This window comes from Arachis duranensis, chromosome 10, assembly GCF_000817695.3.
Source record: "Arachis duranensis cultivar V14167 chromosome 10, aradu.V14167.gnm2.J7QH, whole genome shotgun sequence".
Taxonomy (NCBI): Eukaryota; Viridiplantae; Streptophyta; class Magnoliopsida; order Fabales; family Fabaceae; genus Arachis; species Arachis duranensis.
Window position 1 is genome coordinate 51501448 of NC_029781.3, and position 18992 is coordinate 51520439.

Consider the following 18992-nt stretch of genomic DNA (forward strand, 5'->3'; position numbering starts at 1 on the left):
TATTAAAACAAAATTTATAAATATAATTATTTTATTTTAAATTTATTATTAATATGTAGCAATACATATGGTTAAGATTAACAAAAAAATAAATCTGAGTTTGATTAATAAAAAATTTTGTTTAAGTTAATAAGTCAAACTAATTTTAAATAAAAAATCAGTTTTAAAAAAGAATTCATTTTTACATGAAAAAAATAGTTTTTGCACATAAAAATCTATTTTTATTTAGAAAACCAATGTTTTTTTATCTAAAAATTGATTTTTCTTTAAATTATATAAAATCAATTACAACTTATAAATTATTTTTTAGCATTTTAAAAGATCAATTTTACCTTTGATAATATTTTCAAAAGTTTTAAGATTAATTATTTTTGTTATTATTTTTATTACAAATCAAATAATATAATACAAGGTTAAAATGGTATTGAAATAAGAACAATAAGAAGGAAGGAATTATGAAGTCCAATAAAAAATTCTACAAAAAGGAGAGAATACCTGAAAGAAAGAGAAAGAAAGAACGCAGAGATAAAGAAAGACCAGGAAGAAGATAGTACCTCTTTGAACATAATGTAATAAGAAAAATAAGAAGGGGTAATAGTGGAATAATAAAAAATATCTATAGACACAAAGGAAAACAAAATTTATAAAAAAGTCTGTGCCCATCCTTCTAAATTCCGTGTCCATCACTGTCCTTCGTAAAAGAGTGGACACAAAAGTATAAAAAAACTGTCTGGATAGATATTAAAAATTTTTTTACTCTTTATTTTTTTTTTATAAAAAGACACAAATAACTTTTTATCTTAAAAATTATTAATTCAACTAAACAAGATAAAGTAAATAAAGAACTAATCGGTAAATAATAAAATTATTAATAATGAAAAATTATAATAATAAACATTAAATCACATAATGATAGATATTAAAAAATTTTTTACCTATGTACGGATTGTGAGATGGATCGAAAATTTGCGAGTTAAGACAATTTGTCTTATTGGAACGATGGGGCAGGTACTTATAAAGATACTCCAACACAGAATATATTTAAAAAGTATATATGTGTAGAATGAGTAATATAATTGAGGAGTCTTTAACACCTTTTTATATAATTTTAGACAATTATCTTATCTTATTTTATCTTATCTATCTTATCCATTAATATAAAATATGTATTTAATTATGTTGATCTTCTAAATATTTAGTTTTTAAGATTATTATGTAACAAAATTTAAAAACATAATTTAATTCAAATACTTTAAATTTAATATTAGATATAATTTTTTAAAATATCTATCTTTTAAAAATCAATATTCCATAACTTATTTTTAGATATTTTCGTTATAATCTTTTTTTTTTAATTTGAAAGTAAAAATTAGATATAATATTAATTTTAAAATTTATTATATGTAGTTATTTTAAAGCCACTTATTTACCTGCGCCAAAAATCCAAAATTTTTAATCAAGACCGCCATTTGGGTTCCAGGAATTTCAGATTTAGAGTGCCTTCTCCCTCCTCATATCACAGCTAGGGTCACTTTCTTCTGTGTGCTCTGCCTCCTGCTTGTGGCCGCCGCTGATCTTCCGGGACGAACGCTAGGCAGGCCTCGGACCTCACACCTCATGCAACCTCCACGCTCGTGCGTCGCGCTCAAGGCTACAACCCCAGTCGCTCACACTGCTTTGCTCACACCGTTCTGCCTCCTGCATGTGGCCACCTCTTCCGGTCTCAGAACTCGCATCCCGCTAGCCTCAGACACTGTACTTGAGGCGACTTCCACCCTCGTGCTTAGCTAGGTTACCCTTGCCTCCTTCTCTCTGTGCATCCTCTGTCAGGTTCTAATTTTTATGAGTAGTAATTGTTACTCTGTCAGGTTCATTGTTAATTAATTTTCTTCGTTGTTAATTTGATTGTTATTCAGCATTGTTCATTGTTAATTTGGTTGCTAATTTTTGTGCGTCCTCTGCCAGTTAGATTTGTGTTTTTTTTTCCTTTTTATTTATGCATGATTTTTCTGTTTTTAATGTCAATTTTAATAATTTGTCAATCTTTGTTTGCGAGTAACCAAGCAATTCAATGTGTGTATATGCTGAGACTGAGATCGAGAAGATGTATCTATGTAGATTGTGTGTCATTCATCAAATTGTGTTTAAATGATTATATAAAACAGTGATTTACTTAGTTTGTGGCTTGCAAGTAATAACTTGAACAGAGACAACCTTAATTACTTCTATTGGCTATTGGCTGTGATGAGTGTTCTCAACTTTGTGTTTTACTTAGTTTGTGCTTCTTGGTATAAGTACAAAGCAGTAGAAACAAGCACCGTGATTCAAAAGATAATGCTCTAAAAATGGTTAATGCGTAGGCCTGCACGCTCTTTATTGTAATTTATAAATTATATGCTGCTGTTAATTCTTACAAGAAGCTAGTTAAACTGTATAACAAGGAAATTGTTATTATTAATAAGTGAAAATAATGATTGTAGTTGGCTTTTGTATGTGCTATGGTTCCTATTAAGACAGCAATGACTGTTGTTTCCCAAATTCATTCCTGGATCATCATTAAGCAATCATACTGCAAGTTGAACAAAGTAATATAAGAAACAGTCCTTGTATAAAAGCCCGCGTTGCATTTTCTATACATGTTTTTATTTTATTTTATTTTGTTTCGTATCTTATGGTGAATGAATATGTTTTTTTGGCATCTTGGAAGCTGATCTCATAAATAATTTTATTTATGCCAAAAGGTCTTGAAATGGAGATTATGCCAAAAGGTCTTGAAATGTATTGAAATGGAGAGCAAATTAGAGATAATTTATGCCAAAAATATTATATACCAAAAGAATATTTAAAAATCCATTGAGATGAAGTTTGAAATGGAGAGAGTGGCAGAGTACAAATGATAAATATTTCCTGTAAAAGTTTAGGAAGAATTTATCCTTTTAGTTGTGTTTATCTTTTTCTTTTATAAGAAAAAACAACATATTAGGAACACATAGAAGAACTATAAATTATTAAATTGTTCAATAAAAAATATTCTTTAAATTTATTAATAATAAAAAAGAGTTTTGTTATTAAATCATATTAAATTCACAAATTATAAGTTGTTCGTACAATAATTTTATACTTTATTCATCCAGTTTTGAATCTATAGTCTTTTATAAACATGAGACTTTCTTTTCTTGATTGCATTCATCATATTATTCTTAGTTTATCTATGTATATAAGTAATAAATATTGATAAGAATTATCTAATATAATTGTGAGCAATAATAGTTCCTGATTGCATTATTTCATATTATTCTTTGGCTTCAATATGGAATTTGCACTTGTACAATGGAGTAGTTATGAGCAGTTGTGGAATATAAGTATTATATATATATAGAAAAAATGACCTTAATTTTAACAATATTTAAACCTATATAAAGTCAATTAGTTGCATTTTATTCAAATTGTTTCTTTTAGGCGCTTCTCAAGAGTTGTGAATCCTTCGTGAATTGTTTAAGTTTGTTAACTTTTTGATTGTGTCCTTTGTATGGCTTCTTTTAGAAAAGTAGGAGTCAGTAACAAGCTACATGCACACATATTTTAGTGAAGACTACGGCATAATCATGCATTCTTATGAAGAAAGGAGTAAAAAGGTATTTATGACTGGAAGTTTGATGTTAAAACACCCAGCGTTGTATATGTGATTATTTGATGTAATTGACTTTAGTTTTTGACTATGAATTATAATTGTCGTTGATATTATTGTGATTATAGTTTATTGGTTGGATTTAGTTTGATTATGTTGTGTTGCAATTATGACTATGAACTTGTTAAAATGCTCATGTGTACATATATATTAGTAGTTTAGTACTAAAGCATAGTAGCACTTTATTTTACATCCTCATTGATTATTTTGGCAGCTAAGTATTATTTTATATTGTTATTTTTTAAATTTTTTCGATGATGTACATGTTATTGAAATTTAAATGCAATGTCTTACTAATCTTATAAATCTTTGTTGTTTTAGATGTCAGGTTCTAAAAAAAATAAAGAACACTTGTCAATTAAAGTACAAAAGTCTGGTTGTAAGGAGGTGATTAGTGCACACAAAACTAAGCTTTCACACCCTAAACCTACAAAATCACGAGCTCCAGTTCCTTCACATGTATCTAAAAAGCCTTCAGCATTACCACCCTCTTCTTCGCAGCCACCACAAAAATTCAAGAGAAATTTACTATCTTCCCATGCCAATCATACACCATCACCATCACAATCACCAGCTGAATCACCATATTGTTCACCTATCCAACCTCAGTCATTTGATAATGCTCCTAATAATGAACGAAATTTACATCATGCTCACTCATCGGATGAAAATCATCAAGATGAATCTCTTGCTCAAGAAGGTGAACTTGTCACTCAAGAAAGGCTCTTGAAAATAGAGCCTTTTGGCAATGAGTAAGTACAACAATCAGTTTTCTGTTTTAACGTTCTCTCTATATTGTTTTTATTGTGAATACATGTGTAATTACTCATTATTTGAACTTCTTATATGTTTAATCCATGTACTGCTGTTCGTCATGTAACAAATGCCATTAAAAGCAAATTTTCAGAATTCTGCCCTTTCTGGAGACATGCTAGTGAGCAAATGCGAGATTTGTGGTTTACTGAATTTAGGGTAAGTATTTATTATCATTTTTTTGCTATTTTGATATTATACATAGTGGGTAATTCAATGTATATGTTTGTTTTCTTTTATAGAAAAATTGTATGTGGGAACCTCAACACAATGCAAGAATTCGTCAAATTTTTGAGATTAAAGAGAGTGATCGATTAAGATCGTTGATGAATCAGGAGAGACACAATTATTCAAATGACCCTAACCATGCACCAAAATATATTCCTGAACCCATTTGGCATCAACTATTACATTATTTTGCTACATATTCGAACTTTAAGAACTGGTCAGCAGCAAATACTGTGAATCGAGCATCAAATGCTGGAAGTTCCATGCATACTGGTGGTTCCATATCTATGGGTGAACATGCACGCAGAATGGTAAGATAAAAATAGTTTATTTATAGTATTGTTCTTATTATTTTGCAATGTTCTCTTATTCATTTTTTCCTATCGATTAAAATTTTTTGCAATGTTCTCTTATTCTTTTTTTCCTATCGATTAAAACTGTTATATTATAGGAGAAAGCTACGGGAGTAAAACCTTCTCTAGAAGAGGTTTATACCAAATGCCACACCAAAAAAGACAAAAGTTGGATTGATGAAAGATCTGAGAAAGTCATTGTATGTGATGCTAATTTGTTCTTCTTTTTGTTTTTTTCAACTGCTAATTTTCACTATATGTTAGTATTTGTTCATGGCATATTTAGTTGCGATTAACATGAATTGATTTTGTAGGGTGAATTCAAAAAGCGAAAGACAGAACTTTCTCAAGTAGCTTTATCCTTGGATAATGAGGGAGATGTTGAGGCATCTAAGGAAGGCCTAGATATACCAGATGATTATACTGTTTGGAACGAAGTTGTGACAAAGGGAAAAAAGAAAGCTGCTTTTGGTTTAGGTTCTTTTGGCTTAGATCTCTCTTCAAAGTTGGATTCCAAAAATTGTCCAGAGACATCCAAAGACAATCTAAATATTGAGCAAGAACTTCACATGTGGAAAGAAAAAGCAAAGGAGCAAAAAATAATCAATGAAGAGCAAAATGTTAAGTTGAAAGATGCTGAGCACAAGTTAAAAGATCAAGGACGTCAACTAAAAGTTCAACAGAAAAGAATTGGTTCTACTGAAAAGACAATTCATGCTTTGTATAAAAAGTTGAATCTCTCACTTCCTTCAACCTTGTCTGATCCTACGGAAGATGAGCTTGGGACAGGCTCTAGTGATGATAACATGAGTGATTGATATTTGGAGTATATGTTTCTTCTGATTTAGATTAAGGAATTTTAGGTGAATTAGTTAGTACATTTTATTTTATTCATGATATTTGACTTTTTTAAAGGCTTTTTTTTTGTTTTAGTTTAAGTATTTTTTTCTTATTTTAGTTTGATTACATTTATGGACAAAAGTATTTTAATAATAAATATTTTTTTAACTCTTTTATGCTAATTAACTTTTTCATGATTTTATTATGTGTTTATAATTTGGATGATGTAATTTGAAAAAAAATGATTATGATGGTTTTAATATAGAAAGCAAATCGAATATAATTTATTTTCTAAAATATTTATCTATTAAATAGCAAATTATTTTGTATGAAAATTATTTGAAATATTATATTAAATTTGTAGAAAATTTGTGCGAAAATAATTGGTTGTTTTGTATGAAATTTGTTTCAAATACGTAAATTCTTTTAAATTAAATTTGTCTGAAATTTAATTGAAAAGAAATATTTGATTTGTCTAAAATTTGTTCGAAAAAAATTTGTTATATTTGACTAAATTCGTTAGAAATTTGTCTGAAATAAAGTATATTTTTTGTTTGAAATTTGTCTGAAATACGTTGTTTTTATGTTAGCTAATCTGTCTGAAATTCGTCTAAAATACATCATAATAGTTAGAAATCTAGCAAATAAATGCCTATTCGAAATTTGTCACAAAATCGTCTGAAAAAAATTTCGGACGAAATTTCAGACAAAATTTAAATTAGCAACAAGGCTTTTTGGGACAAAAAAAATTCGTCCCAATTTTGTTTGAAAAAAAATTTGTCTATAATTTGTTCGAAATTTATTTCAATTTCTTCTCAAAATTCGTCCGAAAAAGCAATATTTCTAGTAGTGCCTCCACTTTAGAAAGATCCACCGCTATCCCTCTTTTGCTCACCACGTGAACTAAGAACTTCACTTTCTCCTTCCAAAACTCGCACTTGGACAACTTAGCATACAATTTCCACTCCTTCAAGATTTGTAACACAATCCTTAAGTGTTCCTCATGCTCTTTTGTCGTCTTAGAATAAACTAAGATGTTATTTATGAAAACCACCATGAATTTGTCCAAAAAGGGACGAAACACTCTGTTCATGTAATCCATGAAAACAACAGGTGCATTCATTATCCCAAAGGAAACGCGTCCTAAATGCAATCTGAGGGATATCATCCTTTTTCATCCTTATTTGACGGTAACTAGATCTCAAATCAATATTGGAAAATACTCCAGCTCCTTGCAGTTGATCCATCAAGTCATCTATTCTTGGCAGCGGGTACTTATTCTTCATAGTCACTTTGTTCAAATGTCTGTAATCCACACACAGTCACATTCCTCCATCTTTCTTTTTCACCAATAAAACTGGTACTCCCCACGGTGATACACTCGGTCGAATGAACCTCTTATTCAAAAGCTCCTTCAACTGAGTCTTTAGTTCATCCAGCTCTATCAGAGCCATTCTATACGGCGCAGTCGTCAGTGGTCCAGTTCCCGGCACCAATTCAATTGCAAATTCAATTTTCCTTTGAGGTGGAAACTCAGGGATATCTTTCGGGAATACCTCAGGAAAGTCTCTTACTATCGGGATTTGATCTAAGTTCAGGGCATCGCCCGATGCATTAGCAGTCATCAAGATATAACCTTGACACTTTTTCGCATTACAGTGCACCATTACAGAGTTCAGGTAGTAACCCTCAGCTACCACTCCTCCATTTTCTCCTTCCGGCATAAATTGAATCGACCATTCAAAACAATCCAACAAAATCCGGTTCTTTGACAACCAATCAAACTCCAAAATAATCTCCAATCCAACCATTGGCAAACAAATCAGGTCATGCATAAAATCTCTACCCTCCAGTTTAAATCCTACTTGCCTACAACCTGACCTAGTCATAACCGTCTGATGCGGAGTATGTACATGCAATTCAAATGCTAACTCTGGCACTTTCAAGCCTAATTCCTCAACTTTATCAAATAAGATAAATGAATATGAAGCTCCAGTATCATACAATGCAATTAAGGTTTTATCACTAATTAGACATATACCTCTCATCAACGGATCCGCCTTAGAAGCATCCTTGGCGTTCACAGCAAAAACTCGACCTTGATACTGACTCTGACCTGCATTCGGGTTCTTCCCACGAGCGCAATCCTTCGTAATATGACCAGGCAATCCACAGTTGAAGCAACCACCTAAACCAATCTTGCAAGAGTCATATGGATGAAAACACCCACAACGTACACAAGTCAAATTCGGAGAATTCTTACTCTGATTTCCTCTTCCTTTGGCATACTGAAACTGATTTTGAATGTTCTTTCTAAAACCTCCTTGTTCTTGAGGCACATATTATCCTCTCTTGAAACTCTGACCCCTCGAATGAAAATACTTGTCACATCCCTTACAAGTATTCCCTCCATGAGTGTCCTTGGATGCAGCTACTGTCTTGGCATACTCCTCAACCACCCTCGGCTTATTTACCGAATCGGAGAAGGTACAAATCTCTATAGGAGTCACAACAGTCATTATGTTATCCTTCAAGCCCCTTTGGTACTTGATACACTTCCAGCTCTCGTAGGTCTTCGGGGCAACCCGACACACCCTAGAAAACCTATAAAGCTCCTCAAACTTACTTGTGTAGTCTGCCACCAATAAGGAACCTTGCTTCAGCTGCATAAGTTCCATCTCCTTCGCTTCCCTAGCAGACTCAGGAAAGTATTTCTTGTAGAAGTCCGTCTGGAATACGTCCCAAGGAACATCGGTATTCTGAAGCTGTAGCAAGCAGCACTCGGCTTCCTACCATTGTTGGGCCTCTCCCGCAAGCTAATAAGCAGCAAACTCTATGTATTGGTTATTCGGGATGTGCTGTGCTTGTAAAGTACGCTCCATGGCTTGAAACCAGTTGTCTGCTTTTGTAGGATTAGTTGATCCTTGAATAATTTGCGGATGAACCTTGAGAAAAATCGTCAAGGTCATCAGAGCAACTCCCGTGTTATCGCTGTTTCCCTCAGCATTGTCATTTGCATTTCCTTCGCCATTCTCATTTTCGTTTCCGACCGGTTGGCCTAACCTCTGCATAGCTTGCAGAGTCGTAACAGCATTAGCCTCCATAGTGTTCGCTAAATTTGTCATTGCCACCATAAATTCGGCATGGTTGTCTGCCGGTTGCTCATTCCTATTTTCTCGTGAATGTGCTCGATCTCGTCCACGAGTGGACATTAGGGTTCCTGTCTACACCAAATAGTCGATATCAAGGTGATTAGTCTCAATATCAAAAGCCTAGTGCTTCAATCATCCCAAACGGGCACTCACAAATAAGCATGCTATGAAATATCAAGTAGATAACCTAATAGCATCAAAGAAAAGACATAGAGTATGCAATGAAGCACAATTGGTCTATCCCTTAGGCTCACGAGGACAAACCGCTCTGATACTACTAAATGTAACACCCTAATTAACCTAGCTTTTACCTCGCGTTGTAAAGCAAATGTTAATCAAATGTTACGACAGTTCTAAGCTCATACATATGATATATAAAAGAAATAATATAATCTAGAAGCCCGATGAAAGATATAGCTCAAAACAGAGTTTAAAAAGCGCAAAATATACTAATGAAGCTTCTAACTTACAGCACAAGAAACAGATACAATATAACAAAATATCATAGTGTAATATCATAAAGAGTCTAGCAAGACTCCAAGAATAACAAGATCCTCCGCTTCTGTCACCATCAAGGAACTCACTGTGGTGGGTTGCGACCTGCATCTGAAAAATACAACTGAAATATGGTATGAGAACCGGAGGTTCTTTGTATGGTAACAGTGGCCAGTGATGTAAGATATAAGACCCCGGGACGCCAATGCAATCTTAGACTTCATATCCATCACAAGATTTCAATCTTAAGGCATACTAAAATAATAAAGCATATATGTATAAATCTTAACATAAATAAAAAGGGTTCTCCATCTTAAGGGATTTCTATTCTAACCAAACACCGATGTCCCACAGCCTTGAGTTCATGCGATCCCATTGCCACCTTCTTCCGAACCTCCCCAATCCCAGTAGAAATCACAATTAATTACAATGCAAGTAAAACACAAGTAGAAGCATATAAGGCAAGTAGTTCAAGTAAGTAATTAGGGATGTTATAAACTTAGGTAAGCAATTACAAGTCGGCAAAGCAAACAAATAGATAGAAAATGCATATGATGAATGCTTGTCCTACTGGTTGTGATATCACAATGTCTGTTCAACTGCCAACCTGACACACCTCCATGGAGATGTTGCCCTTCGAAATCATCATTGGGAACCCCCGAGATATGGTGCTCGGATCACTGTCCATGATTTTGTGCCTGCACACTCTATTGATCCGAAGGGATGCGAGCGAGATACTCTTGTCTCAGACTTCACATCTCAATGTAAGCGGGATTAACCACCGTCCTTACGCAGTCGCCGCTACCTTGACAGGCGGGATTAACCACCGTCCCTGCTAGGCGCATAGCGTTTCATCAATCTCAGAATAAAACAGTAGTTCAGTGGTTCTTTCAAAAAACATTTTCAATACACCAATGATTCATTATTGCACATTTGAGTCCTCGACTCATTTCAACCACTGTCACATCAACATTTCCATTCCGAGTCCTCGACTCATCTCAACTACTGTTAATTCACATTTTCATTTCGAACTCAACAGTTCATCAGTTCTCATTTCATATACCAATCTAACTTAAGACGCTACCAAACCATCCTTAGTACACCCGAAACCTAAGCCTCTGTTTTCTAATTCCATAACAATATCAACTAAAACTCTTAGGTTATTTCCCATGTTCTCATACTCAAAATTATGCCTAAAAGTTTTAAAATAGTGTCACGGAAGCTTACAATCTTTTTGGAAAGGTGAAATAGTTGAAAACAAAATTTAAATTTGAGAAACAAGGCGAGTGTGCGTGCACATGCCCAAAGAGAGTTTTAAAACATGTGCGTACGCACAGGTACCAAATTTTGCAATTCTGTTCGCTCGCACAAGCTGTGCTAGCACCCTCTACAGATTGCCCTTCCCAACGTGTGCGTGCGCACAGGTTGTAAACGTTCATTGGATATGTACGCGCACAAGCTGTGCTAGCACTCTAAACAGATTGCCTACATCTGCGTGTGCGTACGCACAGGTCTGTATGTGCGCATATGTTGAAAATTTCGCAGGGGTGTGCGTGCGCACATATCAAAAATCACAAAATTCTGCAACTTTGCAAAATTTTAGATTTTCAACCCTAAACTTTGAATGATAATAACTTTCTCTACAAAAATTCAAATTTTACAAACTTTATATCAAATTGAAGAGTTTTCAATATATTTAATTCTAAATCAATTTCAACAAAATTTGAAAATCGAGGCAAAAGTTATGACCAAACAAAGTTTATCAAAAACTAACTTTTTCCAAATTCCACAATTTCTTGTAAACACAACCCAAACCATACCAAACCATTCCAAACTCCATTTTTCATCAAAAACTACTGTTTGTGTCATATTACCCTAATCTAACCACATTTTCCTTCACATTTCATTATTCTCAACCTCGACATCAAATACATAACCCTTATGATCAATCCACATTCAAATTTACCATCCACATTACCATTTCATCAACCTCAACATCACATCTATCATACCAAACCACTTTTCAAATCCACACAATCATTCATCATAAATGAATTCAAAATTCATCAATCCATCATAAATCATCATACATCAACATTCAACAACTCATCAACTATTATAATTCAAACATATCCTATGGGTCACTATCCTAAGTGTCCATGAATATTATATACTACATAGAGAAAATTGAAACTATACCTTGACCGATTCCCAATATGCCAAAAATCCAAAAATTGAGTTCAACTCAAGCTTTCAACCACAAGCAAGCTTCCAATTCCAGTCAAACAAGCACCAACAAGTTCCAATAGCTTCCAAGCTCACAATAATCAAGCTATGTACACACAATTCATCACTAATCAAATTAGGGCTCAACATAATTAAAATTTCACAAAGGTTAAAGACATCTTACCTTTCCCATCATATTTGGAAGCCAAAATTTAATGCTAAGTAAGGATTAGAGTATACGTAAACACTCAAAATCACAAATTCACTTGATTATAAACCCTAGGATTCGAAATTTTGGAGAGAAGAATTGAGAGGGATTTGTGATTTCCTTACCAGTTTTTTGGGTCGGTTTTCTAGAGCTCTTCATGAGGAATGCGTGGCCACAAACAGTGCGGCGATCAGAGCTCTGTAGCTCAGGGTATGAGCTTGAGAAGATGAAAGTGAATAGTGTTAATGGAGCTTCTTCTCCTTCTTCTCTTATCAGCTGGTGATGTTGTGTTTTAAGTGTTTGTGCTGAAGTGGGTTCATTAAATGAACCTTTATATATGTTGGGCTTGGCCCAACTTGGGTCCGGTCCAACCCGTTAGCATTTTTATCTCTTTTGCCCTAATTTCAGGCCAAACCTTTTAAAATTAACGCCCAATTTTTGACTTCTAATATTTTTCTAAGGTTTTTGACTGTTTTCACTTTTTCTTGCGCAGTATCGGGCATACTTGAACCGGTTCAACCAGTTCAACTGCCGGTTTTCCGTTTTTCGCGATTTTTTGCAGAAAACACATTTTCTGACTTAGAAAAATTTACTGAGTCTAATAATCATATTTAAATCCTCAAATTCTCACTTTAATTTTTCGAAACCGAATTTGGGCAATATTAACTACTTAATTAAACGATTAATTAAGCTCGATTTTTACACGATAAACTCTTCAAAAGCTTTTTCGTTCGTTTCCTGAAAAGATAAGGCTATAGGGGGTGAGAACCTAACCACACGGTCTCACCAGAGGAGTTCCAGAATTGTCACAAGAAGATACATAAAGAATGTTATTTTCAACAGCAGTGATCATCGTTCGTCTTATGAACCTTTCTGAAAACAAACAGTTAATCACCCAAAATCCAAATTCATATTTTTCTTATAAAATCTTAAAAGTTACCTAAGCTGTATGAATGACCATCCTGTTCCAGGAAAAGGTACATTAAGTCTGTGTTGAACTAGTTAGATTTTTCATACTTTGCTAAACCTCAACACAAATCAATCTCGACCTCTAGCCCATCACATAATCAATCATGGCCTCCGGCCTAAACATAATCAATCAACATTCAATCCACCATAATCCGACCAACTAGTCACAATCACAAGTAATGATGTTTAAACACAATCAAGAGTAAGTACAACAAGTATGGAAATTAGCAGTTAAATAGAAATATTCACATAGGCAAATCAAGTACAATATGCACCCGTAAACCATGTAGCATAGATGCACATGATGCATGCCTGTCCTATTGGCCATGAGCTCACATATCGGTTCTGTTGCCATACCTAGCTCGAGCAAGCGGGATTAACCCACCATCCTTACTATTATGCTCTATAAAAGCAAGCAGGATTCACCAACCGTCCTTTCTTCAAACTTCCCTCTCTATCTTGCATCTCCAGGAGGCATATAATTCAGGGATTAGTGCGCTACCACCTTCTCCTAGAGGCAACGCTATCTAGGGATTGCGAGCTCGGCCTCTTATACGTTAGAGGGAACCAAAAACAAGCGGGATTAACCAACCGTCCTCGTTCGGAGAAAATCTTAAATCAGTACGCAAGTGGGATTCACCACCGTCTTGCCAATCTCAGTAATATTTACAATCAATCAAGCATAAAATCATAATCAAAATCGAACTATAAGCCTTTAAACTCATTTTCATCATGATTCTAAATCATTCTTGGCCCATTCACTTTCAAGAACAAAATGTATTTAGTTCACATCTCGCTAAGAATTACTTCCATATCTCATTTAATCTAATATTCACTGTCAAATTTGAAAACCATTTAGAAACTCAATTCATCAGATTTTCTCACTCATTCCATAGTTTAAAAATCAGTTATCAAACATCATATGGGTTTTACAAGGAATTACAAATTTTCTAGGAAAGCTAAATAGTCAAAAATAGAGTTCTTCAAAGAAAACAGGACGGGTGCGTACACACCACCCTGTGCGTACACACAGCTTGCAATTTTTCATTGGCGTGCGTACACACTATCTTCAACCCACCCTTGTTTAGTGCGTATGCATGCGGCATGCGCGCGCACACCAACAAAATTTTGAAATTCATTTTTAAAGCCCAATTTTCAAACCTTTGTAACTTTTACTATAGAAATTAGTTTTTGTCCGTTCTTCGAACGTCATAAACTAGACAAACCGAAGTTTCATTCAAATTAATTCTGAAATTTTTTATTTCCTGGGACCAAGTTATGGCCTGTCTAATTTAACCAAAAATCATTTTTTATCCAAAAACTTAGTGCATTGAAAATAAACCATTTCCAAATTCATTCTCTTGAAATGCAAGTTAAATCCTTTTTCAAAATTACTTTTCCTTTAAAATCAATACCACTTTTGTAATATTTTTTGAAAAATACAAAACGACTTCACTTAAAACCATTTCTATTTTATAAAAACTCACTTTCACTCAACCAAAATCCTCGAACTAATTTCAAAACCGTTTCGAGTTTAAACCTTTCTCAGAAGACTTAAAAATTATTTACCCTTAAATCAATCACTTAAATAAATTCAAACTTATAAAAATTTTGGTAGCACTTTCTCTTAAACTTAGACTTTTTCATCCTTCAAGAATTTCATCCAAACCACATTTCTCAACCTTTTTCAACAGTTTCAAAATGAAACCATTTCTTAATATAACATATAAATAAGAACTTTAATACAAAACTATTTTTCTCAATAAAGATATGCAAATCCAATTTTCACCATAAAACCACTTTTTAATATATACATTCAAATCAACTTTTCAAATTAGTTTTCATTAACTACCACACGCTAACTTAATCAATTAATAATTCACTCAAGTAAATAGTCATATTCATCCAAAATAAACCAGTCAATCCATAAATAAGACTCACATAATCACCAAATATATATTTTTTGCATTAATATCAATTAATAAATATTTCGTAATGTAAAATATGTTTTAAGAAAAATCATACCTCAAATAGTCGAAACCCGTAAGCTACAAATCACGTCAAGACTCTTTTTCTCTCAGCCTGCAACAGCGACAGCCGTAATCACATCTTCATACTACTTTTGCAGCAACAACAACAACTTCAATCGCGACATGCAATAACCAAAACTCAACCTTATGGTAATAACACCGTAAAAACCTCAGTAACATATAACAGAATTGTGACTATAAGGGTTTTCGGAGTAAAAATAACTTATTGTACCTAAAGGAACCAAGTACATCTCGGCCGCAGCCCCAACGATTGACTCTAGCGAGTTCCATGATAAACTTCAATTTTGTGGTTTATCTTGTGTTGAATTTGGGGAATTTTATCAACTTTTCTCATATTTATTCAATGAAATAATATGGTTTTGTGAATTTCTCCTAATTTGTGCTTAAGAGTGAAAACATGCTTTTTAGGCCATAAAATAGATAATTTTAATTCACTTTAATTTCACTCGATGCCTTGATATGTTTGTTAATTGATTTCAGGATTAGAAGGCAAAGATTTGGTTGAAGGAATGAAGAAAAAGCATACAAAAATGGAGAATTCATGAAGTAATGAGGATTTGCTGAACTCAAGGTCATGCGTACGCGTCACCCACGCATACGCGTGAGATGGAGATTCACCAGCGATGCGCTCGCATCACCCAACGCGCACGCGTGACAAGTAGCACGTGACCAACTTAAGGGCAATATCCTTGCGGTGATTTCTGAGCTCAAGGAGGCCCAAATCCAACTCATTTCTTATGCTTTTAAACCCAAGGATTGCAAGGGAAATTGGGGGGGGAGTCATAGGATAGTTTTCATCATGTTGAAGGTTAGAATTCTAGAGAGAGAAGCTCTCCCTTCTCTCTAGAATTTAGGGTAGTTTAGGTTAAATTTTCTTAGATCCAACTTTTAATTCTTTTTTTGTTTTAGTTTTTCCTTTTAATTTATAGTTGTTACATCTTTACTCTTCTAGTTTTACTTAAAATTTTCTTTATTTTGTTGCTTTTGTGTTCATGCACTCTTGTTGATTCCAATTTTCTTTTAATGCAATTTTATGTTTCTATGTCTTTTTGTGTTTATCTTCATTGCTATTGTTGATTTCTTACTTATGTTAGTTATGTGTTTCATTAATTCTTGCATTTTTTTATGTTTACTATTATTGTACTTCAGGTGTTTGACAAAATGTTTTCTCTAATTATTGGGTAGTTTTCTTTATTTTTAGCTTAGGCTAAGGGAATTGAGTGACCTTGAGTCATTGGATCTCATTGAATTGGTGAGTTGAGAATCCTTTGTGGTCAATTTGATAACCATCGACACTAGCCTACTACTAAGTCAATTAGTAGCTAGGTTAGGACTTATGGATTGATGTTAATCAAGCCTATTTGACGTACTTCAAGCGTTGAAGTAGACATTGTACTTACTTCAAGCATAGGAGTAGACGTAATGGGTTGGTCTCTCATAATTGTCAATATATAATTTGTAGACAAGGATTGTGATCTCAATTCCTATGTCTAGCCAAGAGTTCTTTTCCTTTCTTTTATTAGTTCTTGTCATTTACTTTCTTTTATATTTTCTTGCCACTTATAAAATCAAACCCCCTTGTTCTTCATAGCTAATAATTGATCACTTCGTTACAATTCCTTGTAAGACGACCCGAGGTTTGAATACTTTGGTTAATTTTTTATTGGCGTTTGTACTTGTGACAACCAATCTTTTAAAATTTGATTTGAGTATTGTTAGTTGATTGGGAACTATACTATCAATAGAAATTATTTTGTGTGAAATTCCTAACCGACGAAAATTCTCTCATCAAATTTTTGACGCCGTTGCCGGGGAATTGCAATGGTGTTATGTTATTGGCTATTGTATATATGTTGATGTTGATATTGTGAATTTGCTTCTTTGTTAGTTTTTTCTTACTTTAGGAGTTAGTTTTTATTAGTTCTTATTAGTATTTGTTTTTATTTTCTCTTGTCACTATGAATTCTCATCACTTTTGCTATGAGTGTGGTTACAACTATGTTGTAGGAGATGGAAATTACAATGACAACATGCATCAAGGATGGAACAATCAAATATGGGAGGAGCCTCAAGGATTTGATCAACTCTCTTGGCAACAACCTCCCCAAATGTGCTATGAGCAAGAGTCATTCCAAGATGCATACCAAGTCAATGGTTATGGTGGACCCCCTTGTGATTATCAACAACCACCACCCTTTGCCTATGAACCCCCTCCACATTATAGTCCTCAACCATCATACTCACATGTCTCAAACCACCAAACACCTCCATATGATCCCAATCTGTATCCACCATATCAACCACCTTGTGAACCGTATGAACCATATGTAGAATCACCCTAATTCCACCACTAATACCCTCAAGAACCACCACCTTCATACTATTACCAAAATAAACCACCTCCCATGTATGAGAACTTTCAACCACAAGATGAATTTTTCTTTCTACCACAACCGTCCATGGAAGAATATCCATATCCATTAATCCAAGAGCAACATGATCCTACCTATGTTACTAAAGTGGAACAAGAACCAAGTTATCGTTTCAAGGAAGCAATATATCGGCTCCAAGCAATCATTCGTCAAAAGGAGCAAGAGGAAGCCCAAAGGATGAACGAAGCTATCGAGACCAACCTTGCCAAAATTAAAGCTAACTTAGACTCATGGGATTTATACTGTAGACAAAGCATCTCCACGGATGAATCTGAGAAATCAATCGAAGAGTGGAGCATGAAGGAGATTTTAAAATCCCAACATGAGGACAAGGAGATGGGGTATGTCTTGCAACAGGAGGAAGACCTAGGCAAAGTTGAACAAGAGGTGGATTCTAAGCTTGAGAAAACTTCCACACCAAGTAATGTTGTTGATGATTTTGAGGAAGTTGTTGAACCTTCTTCCATTGAGCTTGAAATTGATGTTGAGGAAGATAATGTATAACCTCCAAGGCATATCTTGGTTGAAAACTTTGAAGAAGTTGATCAAGAGATGGATTCAATCATTGATGAATTCCTATCTTCAATTGAATCCTCTCCTATTAGACTTGACATAGAGATCAAAGAAGAAGATACACAACCTCCCATACCCTTGGTAAGCAATGAAGAAGAGATTGAAGTGGAAGAAAGCTACTAAGTGGAAGAGGTTGAAATTGAAGAACCTTGCAAAGAGGTGGGAGTTGTCAAGGAAGAATACAAGGGAGTAGAGTTTGCAAGGACATTGGAGCCATCACCATCCATCCTTTCATTCAAGTGGGTAAATCTCGTATCTCTAAGCTTTATCATCCCACTTGAATATGGTTTACTTGAGACGGATGGTCAACTTAGAGCTCTTTGTGGCCTTAAGAGCAAAAGGGAGATGGTTAGTGGTTGGAAACATCACTCTAGGTTCATGATGATTGTATCTTCAAAGTTTGATTGCAAAGTTTGGTGTAGAGCTAGATTGCTTGGGTCTAGGAGGATGTTTGGGTGCTTAAATGAGGATTTCAAGGCTAAACCACCCAGATGGAATCATGATGATCAACTTGAAGATGGGTGTAGAAATAAGATTTGGGATCCGGACATATATGAGGATCAATTTTGAGAGCCCTTAGCTTGTGTGGAACTTCATCAAAGCTTGGTGCCATTGATTTTGAAATTTGGAGCTTACTTGAAGTCCAAGCATTGGTGAAAGTTTCAAGATGAGTACAAGCATAAACCACCTTGACAAGGAGCTTCCCAAATGTCCAACTTAAGGACTTAAACTAAAAGTGCTAGGTGCGAGACACCCCACCATGGTAAACTATTTCCATTCTCTTGTATATATAATCAATGAATGAATTGAGTTGCCATTGTTAGGTTGTTTTCTTCTTTGCATATTCTTATTTTAGTGTTTTAGTTGCTAGTTTGTTTGATTAGATTTATGCCTTAAGTTGTAGAATAGTTGTTGTTAAATTGTATTTTGCTTGAAGTGTAAGTTTTGTTTGTTTTGTACTTGA

General features: G+C 34.1%; 2 protein-coding genes across 4 annotated transcripts in view; one reads left to right on the forward strand and one right to left on the reverse strand.

Moving 5' to 3' along the window:
• The window catches only part of LOC107470056 (uncharacterized), a 24024-nt gene extending 18033 nt beyond the window's left edge, over nt 1–5991 (forward strand). Inside the window, exons 5-11 of one of the 3 annotated variants that reach the window (XM_052255141.1) lie at nt 1481–1791; nt 3544–3635; nt 4010–4440; nt 4585–4660; nt 4744–5040; nt 5181–5282; nt 5397–5991. In XM_052255141.1, the coding sequence (XP_052111101.1) occupies nt 3570–3635; nt 4010–4440; nt 4585–4660; nt 4744–5040; nt 5181–5282; nt 5397–5900 (1476 nt within the window). In that variant the 5' untranslated portion in view covers nt 1481–1791; nt 3544–3569 and the 3' untranslated portion in view covers nt 5901–5991. Of the gene's footprint in view, nt 1–1480; nt 1792–3543; nt 3636–4009; nt 4441–4584; nt 4661–4743; nt 5041–5180; nt 5283–5396 lie in introns of those variants that run through there. The other 2 variants (XM_052255142.1, XM_052255143.1) reach the window with 2 other exon arrangements.
• A 1253-nt stretch (nt 5992–7244) lies between these two features.
• On the reverse strand, nt 7245–17402 carry LOC107470031 (uncharacterized). The gene is made up of 4 exons (XM_052255619.1): nt 17268–17402; nt 8868–9146; nt 8321–8651; nt 7245–8110 (listed from the first exon to the last, which is right to left on the reverse strand). The coding sequence occupies exons 1-4, from the start codon at nt 17400–17402 to the stop codon at nt 7245–7247; spliced, it is 1611 nt and encodes a 536-aa protein (XP_052111579.1).
• Between the last annotated feature and the right edge of the window lie 1590 nt (nt 17403–18992).

Excerpts from the sequence above, each read along its gene's own strand:
- LOC107470031 (XM_052255619.1), bottom strand. The coding sequence starts at position 17,402 with ATGAAGGTGGTGGTTCTTGAGGGTATTAGTGGTGGAATTAGGGTGATT. Across the intron at positions 9,147-17,267 it reads TGTTTGGTGGTTTGAGACAT|ACAGGAACCCTAATGTCCAC; the intron begins GTGAGTATGATG and ends TATTTGGTGTAG. Across the intron at positions 8,111-8,320 it reads CACTCATGGAGGGAATACTT|GTGGTTGCTTCAACTGTGGA; the intron begins GTAAGGGATGTG and ends AGATTGGTTTAG.